The 22,404-nt window shown below is 31.6% G+C and overlaps 3 protein-coding genes across 7 annotated transcripts; all 3 read right to left on the bottom strand.

Moving 5' to 3' along the window:
* Window positions 1-918: 918 nt before the first annotated feature.
* LOC18103338 (F-box/LRR-repeat protein At3g26922) lies at window positions 919-5,295 on the bottom strand. Of its 2 annotated transcripts, none has more exons than XM_052445220.1 (4): window positions 5,039-5,295; window positions 3,129-4,190; window positions 1,466-1,635; window positions 919-1,368 (listed from the first exon to the last, which is right to left on the bottom strand). In XM_052445220.1, exons 2-3 carry the CDS (start codon window positions 4,161-4,163, stop codon window positions 1,477-1,479), a joined length of 1,194 nt encoding a protein of 397 aa, XP_052301180.1. In that variant the 5' UTR covers window positions 4,164-4,190; window positions 5,039-5,295; the 3' UTR covers window positions 919-1,368; window positions 1,466-1,476. The 2 variants fall into 2 exon arrangements, with proteins under 2 accessions (XP_052301180.1, XP_024467485.1); XM_024611717.2 differs by having other exon boundaries at window positions 3,129-4,204; window positions 5,039-5,291.
* On the bottom strand, window positions 919-21,805 carry LOC18103336 (F-box/LRR-repeat protein At3g26922). 4 transcript variants are annotated; one of them, XR_008056776.1, is made up of 4 exons: window positions 21,662-21,805; window positions 20,184-21,176; window positions 18,567-18,908; window positions 919-1,293 (listed from the first exon to the last, which is right to left on the bottom strand). XR_008056776.1 is itself a non-coding variant. In XM_006377654.3 (4 exons), exons 2-3 carry the CDS (start codon window positions 21,159-21,161, stop codon window positions 18,750-18,752), a joined length of 1,137 nt encoding a protein of 378 aa, XP_006377716.1. In that variant the 5' UTR covers window positions 21,162-21,176; window positions 21,662-21,805; the 3' UTR covers window positions 18,470-18,633; window positions 18,739-18,749. The 4 variants fall into 4 exon arrangements, 3 of the variants coding, with proteins under 3 accessions (XP_006377716.1, XP_024467320.1, XP_006377717.1); XM_006377654.3 differs by lacking the exon at window positions 919-1,293 and having other exon boundaries at window positions 18,470-18,633; window positions 18,739-18,908; XM_024611552.2 differs by lacking the exon at window positions 919-1,293 and having other exon boundaries at window positions 18,470-18,625; window positions 18,739-18,908.
* LOC18103337 (F-box/LRR-repeat protein At3g26922) lies at window positions 9,802-13,193 on the bottom strand. Its single transcript, XM_006377656.3, has 4 exons — window positions 13,034-13,193; window positions 11,586-12,578; window positions 10,119-10,288; window positions 9,802-10,021 (listed from the first exon to the last, which is right to left on the bottom strand). The coding sequence occupies exons 2-3, from the start codon at window positions 12,561-12,563 to the stop codon at window positions 10,130-10,132; spliced, it is 1,137 nt and encodes a 378-aa protein (XP_006377718.1). The 5' UTR covers window positions 12,564-12,578; window positions 13,034-13,193; the 3' UTR covers window positions 9,802-10,021; window positions 10,119-10,129.
* Window positions 21,806-22,404: the final 599 nt, after the last annotated feature.

Raw genomic sequence — 22,404 nt, 5'->3', positions numbered from 1 at the left:
ATTAAATTCACTCGCACTGTAATATCAATTTTATACCTGATAATATTTTATCTAATTTTAATACACACTCAAAAAATTATGAAAACTGTAGTTCTTATCGGATGAATTTTGTACGTAATGGAATTATAGATAGTTTAATGGAATAATAAAAAATATTTTATATAAAGTATTATTTATTTCATGATGTAATAGTAGTAATTAATTCTACAATATTTAAATTTAAAACCATCAATATTAATATATATAGTTTTTACTTATTTTATAACCTCAATTTAAAAAGCATTATTAACCAAACACATTAAACTACTTTTTGTTCAACCTCAATTTCAACCACAGTTTTAACCAAACATATATAAATATCAAATCAACCTCAACTAAAAACACTTTTTATAAAAACAACTTTTTTCAAACCACAATCACAACAGTTACCACAATACCAAACACATTATTCTCTTTGCGTGGAAGATCAATTTTGCCTCAATTCATTATAAATATGATATAGCTAATCGATCATGACCTATATAATTCTATAACTACCATAATATTATCATGGTAAGTTGTGTTTGTTGCGTTTTTCATCTTCAATTGGATGACTCTTAAATTAGCATTAGATGGATTCATTTTCTGATAGAATGATGATCCTTCAATAGGAGCCATTGATGGTTGATTGGAGTTTGGTCACGATGGTTGTGACCACCTAACTATACCATCAATCTCTAAAAACGGATACATGTTATATTGTGCTGAAAGTGTAATAGCATCGTCTTGTCCATTACAAGCTTGTGAAGGCAAAGATATTAGGAATGGTAGCAAAGATATAAGATGCTTGAGAGTACAATGAGTTTGTCCATGTGCATCTCTTTGTGCTTAAAGGAACGTAATCCCGAAATGAATCAAATAACAACCTCATAAATCAAATGAAATGTAAGTGTCTAATATTCTATGCTTAAGAAAGATATATTATTTTAAAAGATACATTGTTTTAGGAAATGTCAAGTAAAAAGAAAGTAAATGGTAAAAGAAAAATAAATAAACTGAAATGTAAAAGAATGCAGCAAAACAACAATAAAAAAAAATGATATCATCGTATGCATGGTTCTTTCTGAGCAAGTTTCTGGCAAACTTCTGAGTTCAATCATAGCTACACAGCTGAGTTCAATCAGAGTTGCTCAATATATTGGATTAGCTACGCAATGTTAGCGGGAAAAGGAACATCTTATATGGCATTGCTGTATGCTATAAGGATCAAGCCACGATCGATTAAAATGATGATTACAAGCCCCAAAGGAGTACCTAGGCACTTGAAAGACATTCATATGCACTTGAAAAACTGCCTTCAAATAGCTTCACAGCTTCGTGGGTTTGTGCCTAAGAAATTACAAGGCATGTTAGAGTGAAAGTGAAGCAGATATTATTTAAGAACCATCAACAGTAACTTTTAATGTAGAAGGAGCTGTTCGATTACCTTGGAAAATATTAGAAGCTTACTTTCAGAAAAGAAGCGCTTCTAAGAAAGTAATTCAAGACATGGGCAGGTAGAGTGACATCCTTGTGGTCGGTTTTCAACTTCAGATACTTCAAATTAGAAAATGGCGAAGGATGTTTATCTAGAGCAGCCGGAACCTCGGAGAGAATCTGGAAACACAAAAATTTCATATAAAATGAAACCAGATCAAAGGATGCTCAACTAAGAAAGAAACCTTAGAGAAAAACAATGAAATTAGCACTTTAGTTATTCAGTGAGCAACAAATTCAAGGTTATAAAATAACAATCTCATCATGAAATCTGATGTCGATAGATGATCATGATAACCAGTTAAACAGTAGTTGGATATAGCTGAAGAAAAAGCTGTCTTTACATGTTGACTAAGAGCGTGTTTGGCAGTGTGGTTGCGGGTGCTTTTCAAATAACTTTTCGTGCCAAAATGCATGCCAATGATGTTTTTTCATTTTTTAAAAATCATTTTTGACATCAGCAAATCAAAACGATCCAAAACATACAAACCATATTAAATTTTAGTAAAAAAAAAAAAAAAATTTCAAAATTTTTGAGAACGCAGCCGCAGCCGCAGCCGCGTTCCCAAACGTTCCCTAAGTCTGTCCGGTAGTTATTAATGATATACAGACTTGTTCTCGCATGAAAGTCAGCAGCAGAACAAGAATATAGAGGATTTGATATTTCACCAAATGAAACTACTGTAGAAATTCTTTTAGGTATCTCCAACAAAAAATAATAATTTAGTCATGGGTAAAATATGTGTGCAGCGAGAACAGACATATTCTTTTAGTAGCTTGTAACACCACTTGAAAGTGATACATACAGAAAATTAATAATCTGTTAGTGACACTCCACAATACTTGAAACCAAAAATTGCACCATAAGAAAATCCAGTTTTATCAAATATCAAAGTAGTGCAAGCCAATCAATCAAAGCCAGTATCTGTAAACTTGAAAGGAAAAGATAGCTATAAAAGATGCATGGAATGTAAAATTCAATTATTCAAGGATATGTCACATTTCAGCATTACACTTGGAGGAGGGTCAACCAAATTACGGAGCAAACTCATAGCATTAGAAAAGTACAAATTAAATGTCAAAAAAGCTTATGTCATCACATGCAGAATTTAACACTCACTAATAGTTAAGATTACAGAGTTGCAAGAATATGAACCAAACCCCTCCCTACTTCAACCCCCCGACACGCAAATCCTAAAGAGTTGTTATCAAACACACATGGGCTAAAGCACAAGCGAGTGACCACACACAAAATCCTAAAATTCTTTCATGCAGTAAAGAGAATATCTTTCGCCTCTTCAATATAAAACATAAAAGGAGGCATTTGTCAACTAAATTGGTGGCACTCTAGAGAATGAAGTGGTTGTTAATGTGCTAGGAACTTTATGAAAGGTCAGCAAGACAAATCTAAATGAATGCACACAAAGAAAATCATTTTCTTAAAGATGGTCATGCAAATTAAGAATTTAACCTTCTGCATACATCTTCAAAGCAACAAAAATGGCAAGATTCACAATATTTGTAATGTTTACATGACATATGAACTTGCAGCCTTGTACCACAAACTTTAACAAATAAATCTCTTAAATGGTAGAATGTTTTAAAAAATGCACCTCAATGATATTCATGGATAATGTCAAAGATTTTGCACTGCAGAACTGATGAAGCATCTTGATGAGATTGAGACCAAGCCCCTGCTCGGTTTCATCTTCTTCTGAAATGTATTCATCTTCAACTACATAGAATGGATAGTTATGACTGTGATGGTATCTCTGCAAGACTACATTTACATCATCCAAAGAGGTAAGATTCACGTCAGACCAAAACAAAGGAGTGTTCCCATAAAACTTGAAACTGGTAAGCTTAGGAGCAAATAACATAACCTTGCATCCACGCATAATTCTACCATATCTCCAATTCAAAATTTCCAAGCTTTTCAGATTAAGAGCATGAATATTGAAATTTTCAATCGTGTTTAAGTATATATCTTCAATTTTCAGATTTTCAAGATTTGGGCAAGTTGAGAAAATCTTCCCATCAAAATTCCGAGCCCCACCAAGATGCAATGTCTTCAGAGACTGCAACCCCAAAGATTTTGGCAAAGCTATGCCACCGTCAACTTTCAATTTTAGGCTTCTCAATGATTCACAGTCAAAGAAACAACGAGGCAACACAATTGGCATATCCCAATGAGCAGTATTTACAGATATCTCTTCCACATGATGTTTAACTGCATAATATATCAACGATTCCACCAAACTACATCGAGTATCACGAAGTATATCTAAGGAAATCTTAACAGCCTTAAGGTTATGGCGACGTACTAAAACATGATAGATAAAGTCAGTGAAATTGTTCACCTCATCGTCATAATAATCTGAATTGATTAAGGATGAAAATGTCTCAAAATTGAAGTCGAGATAGGGATGAGATTTCCACACATTCATCCATCTTTTGGACAAAACACAGGTTTGAACAACTTGCACTGCGTCCACAAAAGATAAAATGTGATGGAGAAGTACATTTGGTAGCGTGCTGATCCTGTCTTCATTGTTGTTCAGTGATGACCTCTTCCTAGTCCTTGGTTCCCCTGTTGGTTCTTGGTTGTTTTGAGGTTGTCCATCTGGTTCCAGTATGATTATTTCCATTGTTAATGTGGAGAGACAAGGAGATACCTATTGATTGAGAACTGCAAATTCCACAACAAAAAGTAAACAAGGAAGGAATGTTACGAAGTCATTGAAATTTGAAAAAGAGTTATAATTACAGTGCAGCATCCTATATTTCAAATTAACCATCACACTAAATTTTCTTGTAATTGTACTATCCAGCTATAATTATACTGCCAATATAATCTCTTGATTGGCTTAAAAATGAATTTGTTAATTTTCAGAGACTATTTTATTATTAGTATATGTACCAAAACGTTATTTATAATAATACAGCATTTCATGCCAAAGTATATCTTTAAGAATTTTGATTCACCTTATAAACAAAATTTAATATAAAAAGTTTCATGAGAAAAAATGAAAAGAAAAGGGTATACAATTTGGATATCATAAACACAACTTCGTATTTTTCTATCTTTTCGTTAAAAAAAAATACTCTAGGATCAATATTACTATTATATTAGAAAATTAACATATATTATTTCGATTATAATATAATTTGTCATTTTTTTCTAGATAATGAATTCAAATGAGATTACGGGGTTAAAAAAACCTGATTAAAATCTATTGTTTTGAATCAATGACCTATGTCAAATTGTTTTTGGAAGAAAAAATCTTATGCTTTGCTTGGATTAAAAGTGAGTGGAAATAAAAGGAATAAAAAAAGTAAACTTCGTTGTGTGTTAAAACTATACTCAAAATCTTCCAGTTTATGTAGATACCAATGAACACATCTATCTATCTATCCATAGGCAACAACCAACAAACCCCAATCTATTACAGGCTTAAACAGTATGTGCTGAATGAATTTATTGCATACCCATTTGAATTCAAAGGGTTTTAAGGATACCCACCTGAGAATTTCGCCGGAGACGCGACAGTTGAGGGGAATTTGAGGGATTCGTATTTGTTTGTTTTGGAGAGGAAGTGTTAAAGTCGGCGGCTTTTCACTCGCTGTTTGGAGCGTATATAAAGGATCAGGGACGGGTAGTAGACATGGGAAACTAACTACAAATGCATCCCTCTGATATAAATTATATTTTCAAACAATTTCTCAAAGTTCAGAATACGGCAATGTTACCTTAAAAAAAATCACATTCCCTTCTATGTTTTCCCGCAATTGCTTTTTTATTAGGCAAGAATTTATTCGTTAAGCGCTTTCCTTGCTTTTTCCATTATTTACCCAAGAAGCATAGTAATACCAATTAGCAAATGAGATATACATTCTAGTATTTTTGTTATTTATTTTTTTTTTTTAATTAACATGGGTTTTCAAGCTAGTTTGCGCCTATCTTGATTAATTTCATGGATTCTAAAGTTAACAACCATATAAATCTCTAGTAAATCGAACTAATAATCTTTAAGGAACAAATCTAAAACCCGATTAGTTGAATTATACCCTTAAGGATTATTTTTATTTCTGCCTAATTAACATTACCCTTTAATGTTGGCATCATTAATAATGGAATATATGAATTTGGTTAGTAGTACAAAAGACAACATGTAAAAAAATAATCATTATTTATGCATTTGATATTAATTGTAGATAAAGAATCTAATTTGATATAAAAAAAAAAAAAAACCAATTACTTGGAGGGAAGAAGTAGAGGAATTTGGCGCTAAGACCGACGGGAGGAGAAAAAATACAAAAAGAAAAAAGAGTGGTCACCAGAACCATGTCGGACATGACTAACCTTCATGCTCTGCCCTCTAAGAAAGCCCCTGTGAAAATGATTTCGATGATATACTTAGAAAGGTAGTCATTAGATCTCATGGGATGTTAAACATGCCTCTCTACTGCGATGAGCTTCCTCACAAGCTAGTGCATACGTTACAAACACCATGATTTTTTTTTAATTTCATAATTGATTATTTAATAATTCTTTAATTTTTTATTTTCTAAATCTAATGAAAGCTCTACTAGGAAAAAAAGAAGGTGAAAAAAAAAAAGTCTAACGAGGTTGGTTTACCGTGGTCATATTATTGATCTAGGTCAATATGATATATTATTATTTTTTTATTTTATTTCATAAATTTTTTTATCCTTGAATAGTTTGTTATTTTGTATTTTAGCATGATCGGGTTAGGTATATATTAAATGACAACAACTTGACAATTTTTTAAGAGTTAGATCATGTTTTGAGCTAGACAACCAAGTCAAGTTTAAGTCTGTTAGGTTAAATTGATCAGATTCAACTCAAACACAATTGAATTTGAAACTTAAGTTATCTAAGAGATTATGTCAAAGCGGTGTAAAATCAATAAAAATAATTTTATCTTAACTATGTTGTTTTTGTTTTTAAATATAAATGAACAAACTTGTTCTCATAAAAATATCGGCTCCAGTAAAATCTAATATATTCACCATCAACCACGAGGGCAAGTATTTAAGCTTCATGTTATTTTATTTTTTTTTATAAAAAAAAAGACAAATAAAGACCCCAACCTAAAGGCAAGTGTCGATAAGATCTGGCAACTTCTTGCCTGCAACCTTATTTCTGTTGAGACCCAAGAATAATTTTGTATTTAAACTGTTTCATGTGAACCTAAGTCATTCCCAAGTGATTGGTCCGGCAAACCATGCCTATCAATATTGCTAATAAAATTTAGAAAAACCAGCTGAAGTTATGATTAAGAGAACGTTGAACGAAGCAAAAACAATTGTGCAGATGAAGCAAATTTAGGTGAATATGGGCAACTATCAGTGTGTGAAAGGGTTCACAATGCAAAGAAATTGTAAGAACAAAAGCTTATATAATTTGAGAGAATGTATTATTTGATTGATCATTCTTAAAAAGCTAGGCAACACCTGTATTCTTGAATTTAGCAACAACAAAAAGCATTACAAAAGAAATGCATTCAGCAAACAAACAACAGAACGATGCCTCATCAATGGCAAAGAGTAATGGTGCATTGCAAGAGAGCCAAGTAAATTCTTGCTGTAGCAGTCAAAAGAGGCTCGTAAATGTAGCTGGAGAACAGGTTATTAAGCTGTTGCACGCACAAAAAGCAAGTGCAATCCTAGTGATGGAGAATCCCTGCAAATGAAAAGGCAACCATCAGTGGTAGGGATTAAATGAATGGAAAAGGTGGGATGCGATGAAGAAGGGTAGGTAAAGGTGAATCTAATGTGTTGAGGTTGAAGAAAAGAGAGAGAAAAAAGCCAGAAAGCACTTGTAAGTGATCTTACACTGACAGAGATGGAACATTAAGAAAATATTAAATTAATTAAGAGCCAATAATGTTTCTAAATGTGCCTTGCACCCATTGTGTAGAATAATTTCCGATCAGTTTATTTTTTGGTGTCTAAGTAATGGCAACAGAGTTAATTAGTCATGGCATTCAAATCATTAAAACTTGCTGAATCTCAAGTATTAATTCTGTGGCACCTTAAGATGAAGTTAGGCGCTTTGGCCTGGTATGGTTGGGAAAACTTGCTGAATCTCTGGTATTAATTCTGAGGCTCAAAGCATGTGGATCTGGCAAGTTGTTTAGGTATGGCATACACGTTATGTTTTTATAAAATCTAAGCTATTTTTTTATTTTTTTTAAGATTAAAAGTGTTATTTTATTATATATGAAAATTGAAAAAACTTGAAATATTCTTGTCCAACAGCCTATCTTTTTTATCCAAAAAAAACCCTTGGACAACAGTTTTAAATTTTATTGACTTTAGAGATAAAAAAAATGCTTTAATTGTGTTAAAATTAGAAAATATATATATACCCCCAAACAATCTTCTAATAACCACCAAGCGAGAAGAAAATACCTACATACCCCTAAAATGAAGGCTTAAATTTAAGTCACTAAAGAGTAAAAGGGTAAGGTCTGGCAAACAAAGATATGACAATTGTGCATTTTAGCTATCATGAAATAGAAAAGAAAGAAAAAAAACACAAATAATCAATCACCAGCAACAACCTAACCATTATATGTTTACACACGCCGCATCATATAGAAGAGAGCACAATTGCGCATCTAGTTAAACAGGAAACAACCAGATTTGACCACCATGAAGCGTCTCACGCGCCTCCTTAGTGGCATGGGCACCGTCCACTCACTAAGACATGTGAAACACGCGCTAGTAGCTTTTCAATTAAGAAAATAAAAAATACAACGAAAAAAATACTAAAACGTCCACATGGTCCTCTTAATTACACAAAATACCTACGTAAAAATACCAAAATACCCCAAAAAACAAAGCTTTTTTTTTTGTCTTTTTTGAGGTTAAAAGCGTTATTTTTTTGTATATAAAAATTGAAAAAAACCCAAAATACCCTTATCCACCAGCCCATTATTTTTTGATCTTAGAGATAAAGAAATATTTTTACTATTATAAATATTAAAAAAAGCCAAGAAAACCCTTGGTCAATATTTCTAAATTTTATTGACTCTAAAGCCCCATTTGTTTGCTGGAAAGTAGTTTCTTTTTAGAAAGTGAATTCCGAAAAAGTAAATTATTTTCCGATGTTTGGTAGTGTAATGAAAAATAAGTTGGAAAACACTTTCCAGTGTTTGGTTATGTCATGAAAAATGAGCTGGAAAATAACTTATTAATGTTTTATTTTTTTTTCAAGTTTATTAAAATAATGAAGAACAAATCTTACAAATTAAAAAGTTAAATGAGAATAAAATTGAAAAAAAATATAATTTCATAAATTATCTCAAATAAAATAAATAATAATCAACATAATAGAGATCAAATCTAAAAAATAAAAAAATTAAAAGATGAAGAAATTAAAATAATAATAATTAACATTTCATAAATTATTTCAAATAAAATAAGTAACAATCAAAAGAATGATGACCAAATTTGATAGATAAAAAATTTCAATTAAAAATGATAAGGGAAAAGCAAATAACAATTATAAAAATAAGAATCAAAATTAATATAAAAATTAAATTCTAAGGGATGAAATTGAAAAATAAATATTAAAAACAAAATATATATAGCAATCAAAAGTTTGAGGACCAAATTTGATATAATCAGCAAATAATATGACATCTCTAAATTTTTCACAACTTCCGGAAAGTGTTTTCCGCCCAAAATAAAAGGAAAACACTTTCCTGGAAACCAAGCCAAATTTTTCTTTGACTGGAAAGTGTTTTCCGTTGACCGGAAAGTGTTTTCCGTTGGCCAACTTTCCTAATGACAAACAAACACAGGAAAGTTTGAAAAATGATTTCCCGGAAACCAATTTCCGGAAAACAAACATAGCATAAATATAAAAAATTATTTTATCTATGTTAAAAAATTAAAAAAAAAAAAAAAAACACACAAACACCCCGAGCAATCTATCTTCTAATGACAACTAAGCCAGCTAAAAGACCCAAATACCCCTAAATCAAGGCTTAAATTTAAGTTATTAAGAGGTAAAAAGATAATTTCACTATTATAATCATCCATAGTAATCCATGTCTATAGTTACGTGAAATTCTCGTATCATTTAGCTTTCTTAATGTGGATTTAAAAAACAAATGTCACAAATTCAATTCACAAGAAGGGCATCATCGCATACCCCGACAATTTCCATTTTTATCTTTTAGGCAAATTTTGCATTAACTGGCATTGTATGCATGATTCTTTCTGAGCAAGTTTCAGTCCTGAAACTTGCTCAGTTCAATCAGAGCTACTCATATATGAGATTAACCATGCAATGTTTGCAGGAAAAAGAACACCGTATATGGTATTGCTGTAGGCTACAAGGATCAAGCCACGATTCGCATGAAGATTACAAGCCTCAAAGGAGTGCCTAAGCACTTGAAAGACATTCACATGCGTATGGTAATGGAAAGAATTGCCTTCAAATAGCTTCAGAGCTTTGTGGGTTTGTGCCCTAAGAAATTACAAGGCATGTTAGTGTGAAACAGAAGCAGTTATTGTTTAAGAGGCATCAACAGTAACTTCGAATGTAGAAGGAGCTGTTCGGTTACCTTGGAAAATATTAGAAGCATACTTTCAGCAAAGAAGAGCTACTAAGAAAGTAATTCAAGACATGGGCAGGTAGAGTGACATCCTTGTGGTCGGTTTTCAACTTCAGATACTTCAAATTGGAAAATGGAGAAGGATGTTTATTTAGAGCAGCCGGAACCTTGGAGAGAACCTGGAAACATGAAAAATTCATGTAGAATAAAACCAGATTAAAGGATGTTCAACTAAGAAAGAAACCTTTGCGAAAAACAAGGAAATTAACATTTTAGTGATTCAGTGAGCAACAAATCCAAGGTTTTTGACAAACAATCTCATCATGAAACCTGATGTCCATAGATGATCATGATAACCAGTTAAAAATTAGTTGGGTATGGATGAAGAAAACAGTTTCGTCAGTCCGTTAGTTATTAATGATAAACAGACTTGTTATCACACAAAGATCAGTAGCAGAACAAGAATATGAAGGATTTGATATTTCACCAAATGAAACTACTGTGGAAATTCTTTTAGGTATCGCTAACAAAAAAAATAAAATAATATTAATAATAATTTAGTGGTGGGTAAAATACGTATGAACAAGAACAAACATATCCTTTTAACTTGTAACACTAGTTGAAAGAGACATGAGAAAATTAACAATTTGTTAGTGACCCTCGACAATACTTAACCAAAAATTGCAGCACAAAGATCCAGTTTTATCAAATATTCAAAGCTGTGCAAGCCAATCAATCTTGTGGTAAACTTGTAAGGAAAAATAACTCTAAATGATGCATGCTCAGATTATTGTATCTATGCCCAGCATTCCATCATGAAGAAGGAGGGAGCCTTTGAGGTTAAGAATGTAAGATGCATTGAATGTAAAATTCAATTATTCAAGGACACGTCACATTTCAACATTATACTTTGAGGGTCAATCAGTAGCAGCACCATTGCCTAATTACAAAGCAAACTCATACCATTAAAAAAGTTCACAAAGCTTATGTCATCACTTGCAGAATTGAACACTGCCTAGTAGGTAAGATTACAGAATTGCAAGAATATGACACAAATCCTAAAGAGTCCTTATCAAACGCACATGGGCTAACACACAAGCAAGGGATCATATGAAATCCTAAAATTATTTCATGCATTAAAGAGAATATCTTTCAACTCTTCAATGTAAAACATAAAAGGAGGCATTTGTCAGCTAAATTAGTGGCACTCTAGGGAATGAAGTAGTTGTTAGCGTGCTAGGAACTTTATGAGAGGTCAACAAGACACATTTAAACAAATGCACACTAAGAAAATCATCTTCTTAAAGATAGCCATGCAAATTAAGAATACAACCTTCTGCATAAATCTTTAGAACCACAAACATGACAAAATTCATGATATTTCTAATGATGACTTGCCATCTGAACTTCACAGCCTTGTACCACAAACTTTAGCAGGTCAATCTCTTAAATTGTAAATTTTTTTAAAATACGCACCTCGATGATATTCATGGATAGTGTCAAAGATTTTGCACTGCAGAACTGATGAAGCATCTTGAGAAGATCCAGACAAAACCCCTGCTTGGTTTCATCTTCACCTGAAATGTATTCATCTTCATCTACATAGAATTGATAGTCATGTCTGTAATAGTATCTCTGCAAGACTACATTTACATCATCTAAGGAGGTAAGATTCACTTCAGACCAAAATAAAGGAGTGTTCCCATCAAACTTGAAACTGGTAAGCTTTGGAGCAAATAACATAACCTTGCATCCACGCATAATTCTACTATATCTCCAATTCAAAATTTCCAAGCTTTTCAGATTAAGAGCATGAATATTGAAATTTTCAATCGTGTTTAAGCATATATCTTCAATTGTCAGATTTTCAAGATTCGGGCAACTTGAGAAAATCTTCCCATCAAAATTCTGGGCCCCTCCAAGATGCAATGTCTTCAAAGACGGCAACCCCAATGATTTTGGCAAAGCTATGCCACCATCAATTCTCAATTTTAGGCTTCTCAATGATTCACAGTTAAAGAAACAACGAGGCAACACAATTGGCACATCGCGACAAGCAGTATCTATACATATCTCTTCCGCATGATGTTTAACTGCATAATATATCAAAGATTCTACCAAACTGTACCGAGTATGACCACATAAATCCAAGGAAATCTTAATAGCCTTAAAGTTATTGCGACGTACTAAAACTTGATTGATAAAATCAGTGAAATTGACCATCTCATCCTCATAATAATCTGAATTTATTAAGGATGAAAATGTCTCAAAATTGAAGTCGAGATAGGGATGAGATTTCCACACATTCATCCATCTTTTGGACAAAACACAGGTTTGAACAACTTGTACTGCGTCCACAAAAGATAAAATGCGATGGAGAAGTACATTTGGTAGCGTGCTGATCCTGTCTTCATTGTTGTTCAGCGATGACCTCTTCCTAGTCCTTGATTCCATTCTATCTCACCAACCCTGATGAATGAAAAAACACTAGAATTACTTATTACGATCCAATAAATGAGACTACGAAGAAAATAATTGTTAAAATCCATGCTTTGTTGTTCCGATTAAGCCAATTAATTTCCAAAACCAATAACCAACGAAGACTAATTGATTGATTTTACTGCATACCAATTTGAAATAAAAAATATTACCTGATTAAAATCTATTGTTTTGAATCAATGACCCAAGTCAAATTGCATTTGGAAGACAAAATCTTATGACTTGCTTGGATTAAAAGGGGAAAAAAAGAAGAAGTAAACTTCTTTGTGTGTTAAAACTAAACTAAAAATCTTCCAATTTATGTAGATAACAATCAACCATAGGCAACAACCAATAAACCCCTATCTATTAAAGGCTTAAACAGCCCGTGCTGCATGAATTTATTGCATACTAATTTGAATTTAAAGGGTTTTAAGGATACCCACCTGAGAATTTCACCGGAGACGCGACAGTAGATGGGAATTTGAGGGATTCGTAGAATTTTTTTTGTGGGGAGGGAGTGTTAAATTCGGCGGCTTTTCACTCACTGTTTGGAGCATGTATAAAGGATTAGGGACGGGAAGTAGAAAGTTAATGGATAACTACAAATGCATCCCTCTCCGGTAAATAATATTTTCAATTAATTTTTCAGATTCAAAATTAATCAATGTTAACCTTATAGTATTCAGTGGTAAAAGTTTAGAACTAAAATATTTATTTTTTTTATAATTTCAGGTTCGAACTTTATAATTGTTAATATGATGGTAACTAAAGAGGCTTACATGGTCATTAACTTTAGGACTCGTAGAATTAGTTGAGATGCGCGCAAGCTGACCCGGACACCAACATTAAATAAAAAGAAATTAAGCAATGTTACCTCAAAACCATCACATTCCCTTCAATGTTGTCCTGCAATCAAAAGTAATTGACAAAAAATAATTCTTTTTGTGCTTTCCTTGCATTTTCCATTATTACCTAGGAAGCTCGATGATACCAATTAGCAAATGAGATATACATTCTAGGATTTTTATTATTTTTATTTTTGGCTAATGTGGCTAATTAACATTAATATTGGAATGTTTGAATTTGTTTATATATATGTGAGCACAATGAAAACAGCATTAATATTGGAATGTAAGAAATAATCAGCATTAAAACTTCTCTTTTAGACAAAAACAAATTATAAAAGAACATTACAAATTACAATTAAAAATACAGTTAAAACATAATGCAAGTTTTTATTATGCTACATTGTTTTCAACGTCAAAAATTCATTATGGACAAATTTTTCCCTTCTACACTATCATTTTGAATTTTATTGAATTATTGATATTGTTTTATGTGTTGAGATATGTTTATGAAGTCTCTAAGAATTATTGACGTTAAATTAAATATTTATTTTATGAAATAAAATTTTAATTTGTAGTTAAAAACAAATGATAGAACTAAGTTTAAAGAAATACAACCTTTTTTTGTTTCCATTGTTAAAAGGACTTTGTGAAAAAAGGTTGAAAATTGAATTTATTATCTAAAGTGAATGACATGTTATTATTTATTTTAAAACAAATTGGGTGGAAAATATGTTATCAATATATATATATATAAAAGGCATGTATCCCTAACTTCCATACCCAAAAGCACCTAAACCTTTTGCTTTTAGACTAACATATTGTTTAGAAACACGGTTCAACTCGCGTTTTTAAAAAATTTAATTTTTTATTTTGTTAAAAATTATATTTTTTTATATTATTTTAATGTATTTTTAAACAAAAAATACTTTGAATCATAATCACAATCATAATTTTAAACATGCTCTAAACGCACTAGCCTAACCTTTTAGATTTAGACTTGCTAGCTAGATAGCCTGTTTTGTTAAAGAAATTTTCCCCCGTCACCTTTAAGTTAAATAGTCTATATCATGCAAAAGTCTCTTTTATGGCTTTACAAATACCCAATAAGTGGGGAGTAAAAGTCTATTACAATAAACCATTTAGTTGTTAATAAAAGCCTACAAAAAAACCAAGCTTATTATGAAAATTTCTTAATCCCAATTCAATATATAATTATTGTAAATAAGCATTAAAAGCCTAGGTATATATAAAAAAACAAAACAAAACAAAACAATCCTAATTAAAAGACCTATTAGTTACCTGTTAATAAATAAAAAATGAACCTACCTAAGGCAATTTGATTTGAATTGGTTTTCAATTCAGTTTAATTCAGTTCATAATTGACATAATTAAAAAAAAATGGTTTAGTTAGGGTTTTTTCTTAAATAAAATATTTGACTAGTTATGTTGTCATATTGTTCATTTGTCATGTATTAGTTGTGTATAAATCCAATCATTTATTATAAAGTATTGTATAATCTTTAAACTAATGTTAATCCATTGCATCTTTAAACCTGATTGGTTTTTGAACTCATAATGTGAATTAGAATTAAAATTTTCAAGATCTTAGAATCAAGTGTATGATTGATTAAACATCCAACTTGTCTATATCAAGTTTAAAGTTGTTGTTACAATCAATGCTTAAACACTCTTTAAAGTTCGAACCTTTTCTAAGACCAAAGCCTCATCAATTTTGGTAAATTTATATCTTCATCATGACATTTTAAAATTAACTTATTAAAAAAATAAAGATAGCAACGTAATATATCAATCTCCTTGAATTATAAAGAAGGATTATACAAATTATTGTATGTGACAAAGAAGAGGTTCAAACACAATACTCTAACACTCTAATAAATAAGGATGATATCAATATCAGTTGACCTATAACTCATTGACTATTATGACAAGATATCCAAGATTTTAATAGATTAGGATGCAAGGCAGAAGGGCTTGCCAATACTAGAGAATTTTGTCGAAAGATAATTATTTTTAAAACATTTTGACAACTCAAAATTATAGTCATAGGAGGAGGGAAAAACTTAAGCAATATACCTAGTGAAAACCTTATGTGAATAAATATTTTAAGATAATGTTATTCAAACTATTTTTATTTTATTAAAAAAGATAAGTGATTTTTTTTAATATATGAAAGAATGTCCAATTCATTGTGAGCTCTTCAAAAATGTCACTAAAGCTGGCCCAATGTGTCAATATTATAAGCTCCCAACCTGATCCATTTCCTTACTTGGGCTTCAAATTAAGTTATATAGAAGTTGGCTCAACGTGACCTACTTGATTTGGCGATTCCAAAGGTTTAAGAACATGATTTGACTTTAAAAAATATTTCAAGATGATATCTTTTAAAAAGAAATTGAGACGGTGACTTATTAGGTCCACTCATGTTAACATGTCAAATTCATAACTTAGGTCAACCTAGACTAACCTGTCAAATTAGAAACTCGTGTCATGGACACAACTATAATAAGCTTACTCAATTTGGGCCATTTATCTATTTCCTTTCCCTTCCTTTCTTCTCTCCTATTTAGGCCTTTATTAAGCTTGAGAGAGATGAAAATTGTGACTAAATTAAAAAGTTATGAGAGAATCAAAGACGAAAGATGTTAAAAGGTGTTTTGTGTGTTACAATCGCTAGCGTGTGAGAAAGGCTACTATATTAAGAAGGTGTGTATAGCCTCCTCCAAGATATGACAATGACCTTTCTTAGTATCATTGGATCATCTTGGCAAGGAATTCATTGTGCGACAGCACATGATAGTGATGGAGCTCTAATGTGATTCTGACAATCCATTGATTCCATTCTTCTTTTCTTTTTTTCCCTCTCTCATTTCCTTGGTTGTCATGACTGATTTTTCCTTTTCTTCCTTATTGGTATAAAAAGGGTTGTATTTTTTCAAAAAATTTAGTTGCAGTCCCTTTACTTTGAATTCTTTAAAAAGTGAGAAATTCAAATAATTTTTCTAAAAATCGAGCACAAACTCAATGATAGAATGTTTAATGACTACCTGTGAAATTATGTGTGTATGCACAGTAGATTGAGAACTAGTTCCCTACAACTTTCCAAATTCACATAATTTCTAATAATTTAAGTGTTGAAATTAAAATTGATTAAAAACAAGCCAACATGTTGATTTGGTGCATTGAACATTTGACTTTAACCATAACAATATCCATTTAATTTTTACCGATGATGTTGGTTAAAATTTCATATGTTTTATTTAATTTCTTCTATCAAAATTAATTTCAAAAAGAAAGTTGTTATAAGGGAATGTTTAATTCTTACAAGAATAATACCAAGATACTCAATGTTAATAATGTTTTTCATCGAACTTTTCATTAGAGTTTAAGTAAATAATTGGATGTACGATTTCAACTTCATTGAAATAGCCACTTGGGTATATTCCCCTCAATGGCTTTTTTTTTCTTCTCATTTCTCAGACATCTTTTAATATCGAACAAGATCATTTGTTGGGATGTAGATATCCAAGTTCTTGGTTCCCATAAACCTCGTTGTAATACTCCACTACATCCACTCCATAATGAATTTAATGCACTCTTGCTTTATTATAACTATTATGCATTTGGTTTTAGAATCCTGAATCAATGACAACTCTACCTTTGTTTTATAGAAGTGCTCATGAAAACGAGTCTTTATTTTTTTCAAACTATTGATTGAGTTTGTCGATAGCATAAAGAATCAATGAAAGGCTATTTGGATTTGTAATGAGCCAAACAATAATAACTTCATTAAGGGATTTGTGCACCATCCCAACATTGATCAATGAATTTAACAAGTGTTTTCTTATTGATTGTCTGTCTTATTCAAAGAACTACTTAGGTATTAAGCTAGCTTAACCCTATCTATTTACAACATTACTTGTGTTTGATAAAGTCCTTGAGGTAGAAGAGGTTTTACATTACCATGTTGTAAAGTAACTTGTGGAGCATTGTATATTGCCTAGGAACAAGTAAGGTTGTGTACTATAAGGTTGTCGAGTCATATGATCAATTTGAGACGGTATGTAAACCTACATAGTGTGTGATCATACTCTAATAATGTTGGGCTTGCAGCAATGTTTGTAAAACTAACATATGACACCGAAGTTACGGTTGGCAACCTCCGTACAGTCCCATCAAAGCATTTGCTCTTGGAAGATATCTTGGTACTTGCTCCTCAAGTTTTCATATGAGAGATCAATTTTGTATTAACTTATTTTAAATCTGATTTAGTTCATTAATCATGATCTACCACACCATTATTATTGTCGTGATTAATGTTTGTTGTGTTTTTCATCTCTAATTAGATGACTCTAAAATTAGAATTAGACATGTTCATTCGATGATAGGGAGATCCTTCAAGAGAAGCCATTGGTGGCTACCTAGAGTTTGGGGCCACAATGGTGTGAGCACCTGACTACATCAATTCCTAAAAAGATATGTAAGTGTTATTACGTAGGAGTAGTAACGCCTGATGTTCGGAATGGCAACAGAGGTATAAGATGGAGAGCACATCAAGTCTGTCCATGTGCAATTGTTTGATGCTTAATGGAGTTAAAAGATGAAAAACCATAACGCGGTAAATCTAATTAAGCCTGCTCAATTAGTCCTTGAGTTGGTAATTAGTTGTTAAATTCTTCATGGCCTTGTAACTAGCCTGTCATAATAATGATTTTTTTTACCAGTCTATGGATAAATCTGAACTCCTAATCAATAATAACTCTTTGTTAATTTAACTGTTATCAATCAATTTTAGCCTTTGGCAGTGAACAACTGCCGCTCCTATTTAATCAACAGGTAAATAAATATTTGCAAATTCGACATGCAAGAACGACAGATCACCCAACAATTTCCTTTTTACCTTCTGGGCAAATTTTGCTAACACATCGTATGCAGGGTTCTTTCTCGGCAAGTTTCATGCAAACTGCTGATTTCAATCAGAGCTGCTCAATATATTGGATTAACCAAGCAATGTTTGCGGGAAAAAGAACATCGTATATTGTATTGCAGTATGCTACAAGGATCAAGCCACAATCGATTAGAATGTAGAATACAGGTGTCAAAGGAGTACCTAAGCACTTGAAAGACATTCACATGCGTATGGTAATGGAAAGAACTGCCTTCATATAGCTTCACAGCTTTGTGCCCACGAAATTACAAGGCATGTTAGAGTGAGACTGAAGCAGTTATTATTTATGTGGCATCAACAGTAACTTTGAATGTAGAAGGAGATGTTCGATTACCTTGGGAGATATTAGAAGCATACTTTCAGCAAAGAAGAGCTTCTAAGAAAGTAATTCAAGACATGGGCAGGTAGAGTGACATCCTTGTGGTCAGTTTTCAACTTCAGATACTTCAAATTAGAAAACGGAGAAGGATGTTTATTTAGAGCAGCCGGAACCTTTGAGAGAACCTGGAAACATGAAAATTTCATATAAAATGAAACCAGACTAAAGGATGTTCAAGAAACAAACCCTTGCAAAATAAATATATAAAATAATTAACATTTTAGTTATTCAGTGAGCAACAAATGATAAACATTAGTTGGGTATGGCTGAAGAAAACAGTTGTCTTTACATGTTAACTACGTCAGTCTGTTAGTTATTAATGATAAACAGACTTGTTTTCACACAAAAGTCAGCAGCAGAACATGAATATAAAGGATTTGATATTTCATCAAATGAAATTCTTTTAGGTACCGCTAACAAAAAATAAAAAATTATTATTATATTATTATTATTATTTAGTCATGGGTAAAATATGCATAAACAAGAACAAACAAATCCTTTTAACTTGTAACACTACTTGAAAGCTATACATGAGAAAATTAATAATCTGTTAATGACCCTCAACCATACTTGAATAAAAAATTGCAGCTCAAGAAAATCCAGTTTTATCAAATATTCAAAGCCTTGCAAGCCAACCAATCAGTGGTAAGCTTGTATGGAAAAAATAACTGTAAAAGATGTATGCTCAAATTTATTGTATCTATGCCCAGCATGCCATGATAAAGAAGGAGAGTGTCTATGAGGATAAGAACGCATTTAAGATGCATGGAATGTAAAATTCAATTATTCAAGGATACGTCACATTTCAACATTACACTTTGAGGGTCAATCAGTAGCAGCACCATTGCCAAAATACAAAGTAAACTCATAGCATTAAAAAAAGTAAAAATTTAATGTCAAAAAGCTTATGCCATCACCTGTAGAATTCAACACTGCCTAATAGTTAATATTACAGAGTTGCAGGAATATGATTCCAAATCCTAAAGAGTCCATATCAAACGCACTTGGGCTAATGCACAAGCAAGCGACCACACACGAAATCCTAAAATTCTTTCATGCAGTTAAGAGAATATCTTTCAACTCTTCAATGTAAAACATAAAAGGAGGCATTTGTCAACTAAATTAGCAGCACTCTAGGGAATGAAGTAGTAGTTAATGTGCTAGGAACTTTATGAAAGGTTAACAAGACGCGTCCAAATGAATGCACACTAAGAAAATCATTTTCTTAAAGATAGCCATGCAAATTAAGAATACAACCTCCTGCACAAATCTTTAAAGAGACAAAAATGGCAAAATTCGCAATATCTCTAATGATGACATGCCATCTGAACTTCACAGCCTTGTACCACAAGCTTTAACAAAACAATCTCTTAAATTGTAGAATGTTTTAAAATATGCACCTCAATGATATTCATGGATAATGTCAAAGATTTTGCACTGCAGAACTGATGAAGCATCTTGATGAGATTGAGACCAAGCCCCTGCTCGGTTTCTTCTTCTTCTGAAATGTATTCATCTTCAACTACATAGAATGGATAGTAATGATTGTGATAGTATCTCTGCAAGACTACATTTACATCATCCAAAGAGGTAAGATTCACTTCAGACCAAAATAGAGGAGTGTTCCCATCAAACTTGAAACTGGTAAGCTTAGGAGCAACTAACATAACTTTGCACCCCTGCTTAATTCTATTATATCTCCAATTCAAAATTTCCAAGCTTTTCAGACTAAGAGCATGAATATTGAAGTTTTCAATCACGTTTAAGCATATATCTTCAATTGTCAGATTTTCAAGATTCGGGCAACTTGAGAAAATCTTCCCATCAAAATTCTGAGCCCCACCAAGATGCAATGTCTTCAGAGACTGCAACCCCAATGATTTTGGCAAAGCTAGGCCACCGTCTACTTTCAATTTCAGGCTTCTCAATGATTCACAGTCAAAGAAACAACGAGGCAACACAATTGGGACATCCCAATGAGCAGTATTTATAGATATCTCTTCCACGTGATGTTTAACTGCATAATATATCAGAGATTCTACCACACTATACTGACAATCACGACGTGTATCTAAGGAAAGCTTAAAAGCCTTGACGTTATTACGACGTACTAAAACATGACTGATAAAATCAGTGAAATTGTTCATGTCATCGTCATAATAATATGAACTTATTAAGGATGAAAAAGTCTCAAAATTGAAGTCAAGATAGGGATGAGATTTCCACACATTCATCCATCTTTTGGACAAAACACAGGTTTGAACAACCTGCACTGCGTCCAAAAAAGATAAAATGTGATGGAGAAGTACATTTGGTAGCGTGCTGATCCTGTCTTCATTGTTGTTCAGCGATGACCTCTTTCTAGTCCTTGATTCCATTCTATCTCACCAACCCTGATAAATGAAAAAAACATTAGAATTACTAATTAGGATCCATTAAATGAGACTACGAAGAAAATAATTGTTAAAATCCATGCTTTGTTGTTCCGATTATGCCAATTAATTTCCAAAACCAATAACCAACGAAGACTAATTGATTGATTTTACTGCATACCAATTTGAAATTAAAAAAAATATTACCTGATTAAAATCTATTGTTTTGAATCAATGACCTAAGTCAAATTGCATTTGGAAGAAGAAATCTTATGATTTGCTTGGATTAAAACTGAGTCGAAATAAATAAATAAATAAGTCAACCTCCTTGTGTGCTAAAACTATATTCAAAATCTTCCAATTTATCTAGATAAATATCAACCCATCTATCTGTCTATCCATAGGCAACAACCAATAAACCCCAATCTATTAAAAGTTTAAACAGTACGTGCTGCATGAATTTATTGCATACCCATTTGATTTCAAAGGGTTTTAAGGATACTCACCTGAGAATTTCGCCGGAGACGAGACAGTACAGGGGAAATTGAGGGGTTCGTTTTGTTTTTTTTATGGCGAGTGAAAGTGTTAAAGTCGGCGGGTTTTCTGCTGTTTGGAGCATTCTGGCTAATTGACCGCAGGCCGGATATATTTGTTTTTTTAATAAAAAAAATTAAACATGAAGTTTTTTTTCCCCATATTTTTTACATTAAAAAATATCAAGTACAAATTAAAAATTTTATATATATATTTAATTAAATAATTAAATAAAATTTATTAATAATAATTAAATATATATTTTAAAAAATCAGAAAATATATATAGATCAATCGTAAAACGTTTCATTTATCATATTGTGATCAATGATTTTATTAATTAAAATTATTTTTTATTTGATCAAAAAATAATAAAAATTGACATGCATATGAAATGTAAAAAAATATCTCACAAAAAGTTATGCTTATTAGAAATATTAATAAAAAAAATATTTTTGTTAAATAAAGTTCAATTATAGAAAACACAAAAAAATTAAAGATAAATTAGAATAATATCTTTAAAATTAAATACATATAAAATAATTACAAAAAATTACTATTTAAAAAACACTAAATAAAAAATAAAAAATAGAGAGAAGGGGTATTAATTTAAATATAAATTAAAAAATTATTTAAGAACATATAAAAAACAGCTTGGTTTTTTTAAATGAAAAAATTTTAAAAACAAAACAGCTAGGCGTCAGTGGGTTTGGCAA

Source organism: Populus trichocarpa, chromosome 11 (genome assembly GCF_000002775.5).
Source record: "Populus trichocarpa isolate Nisqually-1 chromosome 11, P.trichocarpa_v4.1, whole genome shotgun sequence".
NCBI lineage: Eukaryota > Viridiplantae > Streptophyta > Magnoliopsida > Malpighiales > Salicaceae > Populus > Populus trichocarpa.
Note: the sequence above shows the minus strand (reverse complement) of the source record. Positions and strands in the feature narration are given on the sequence as shown.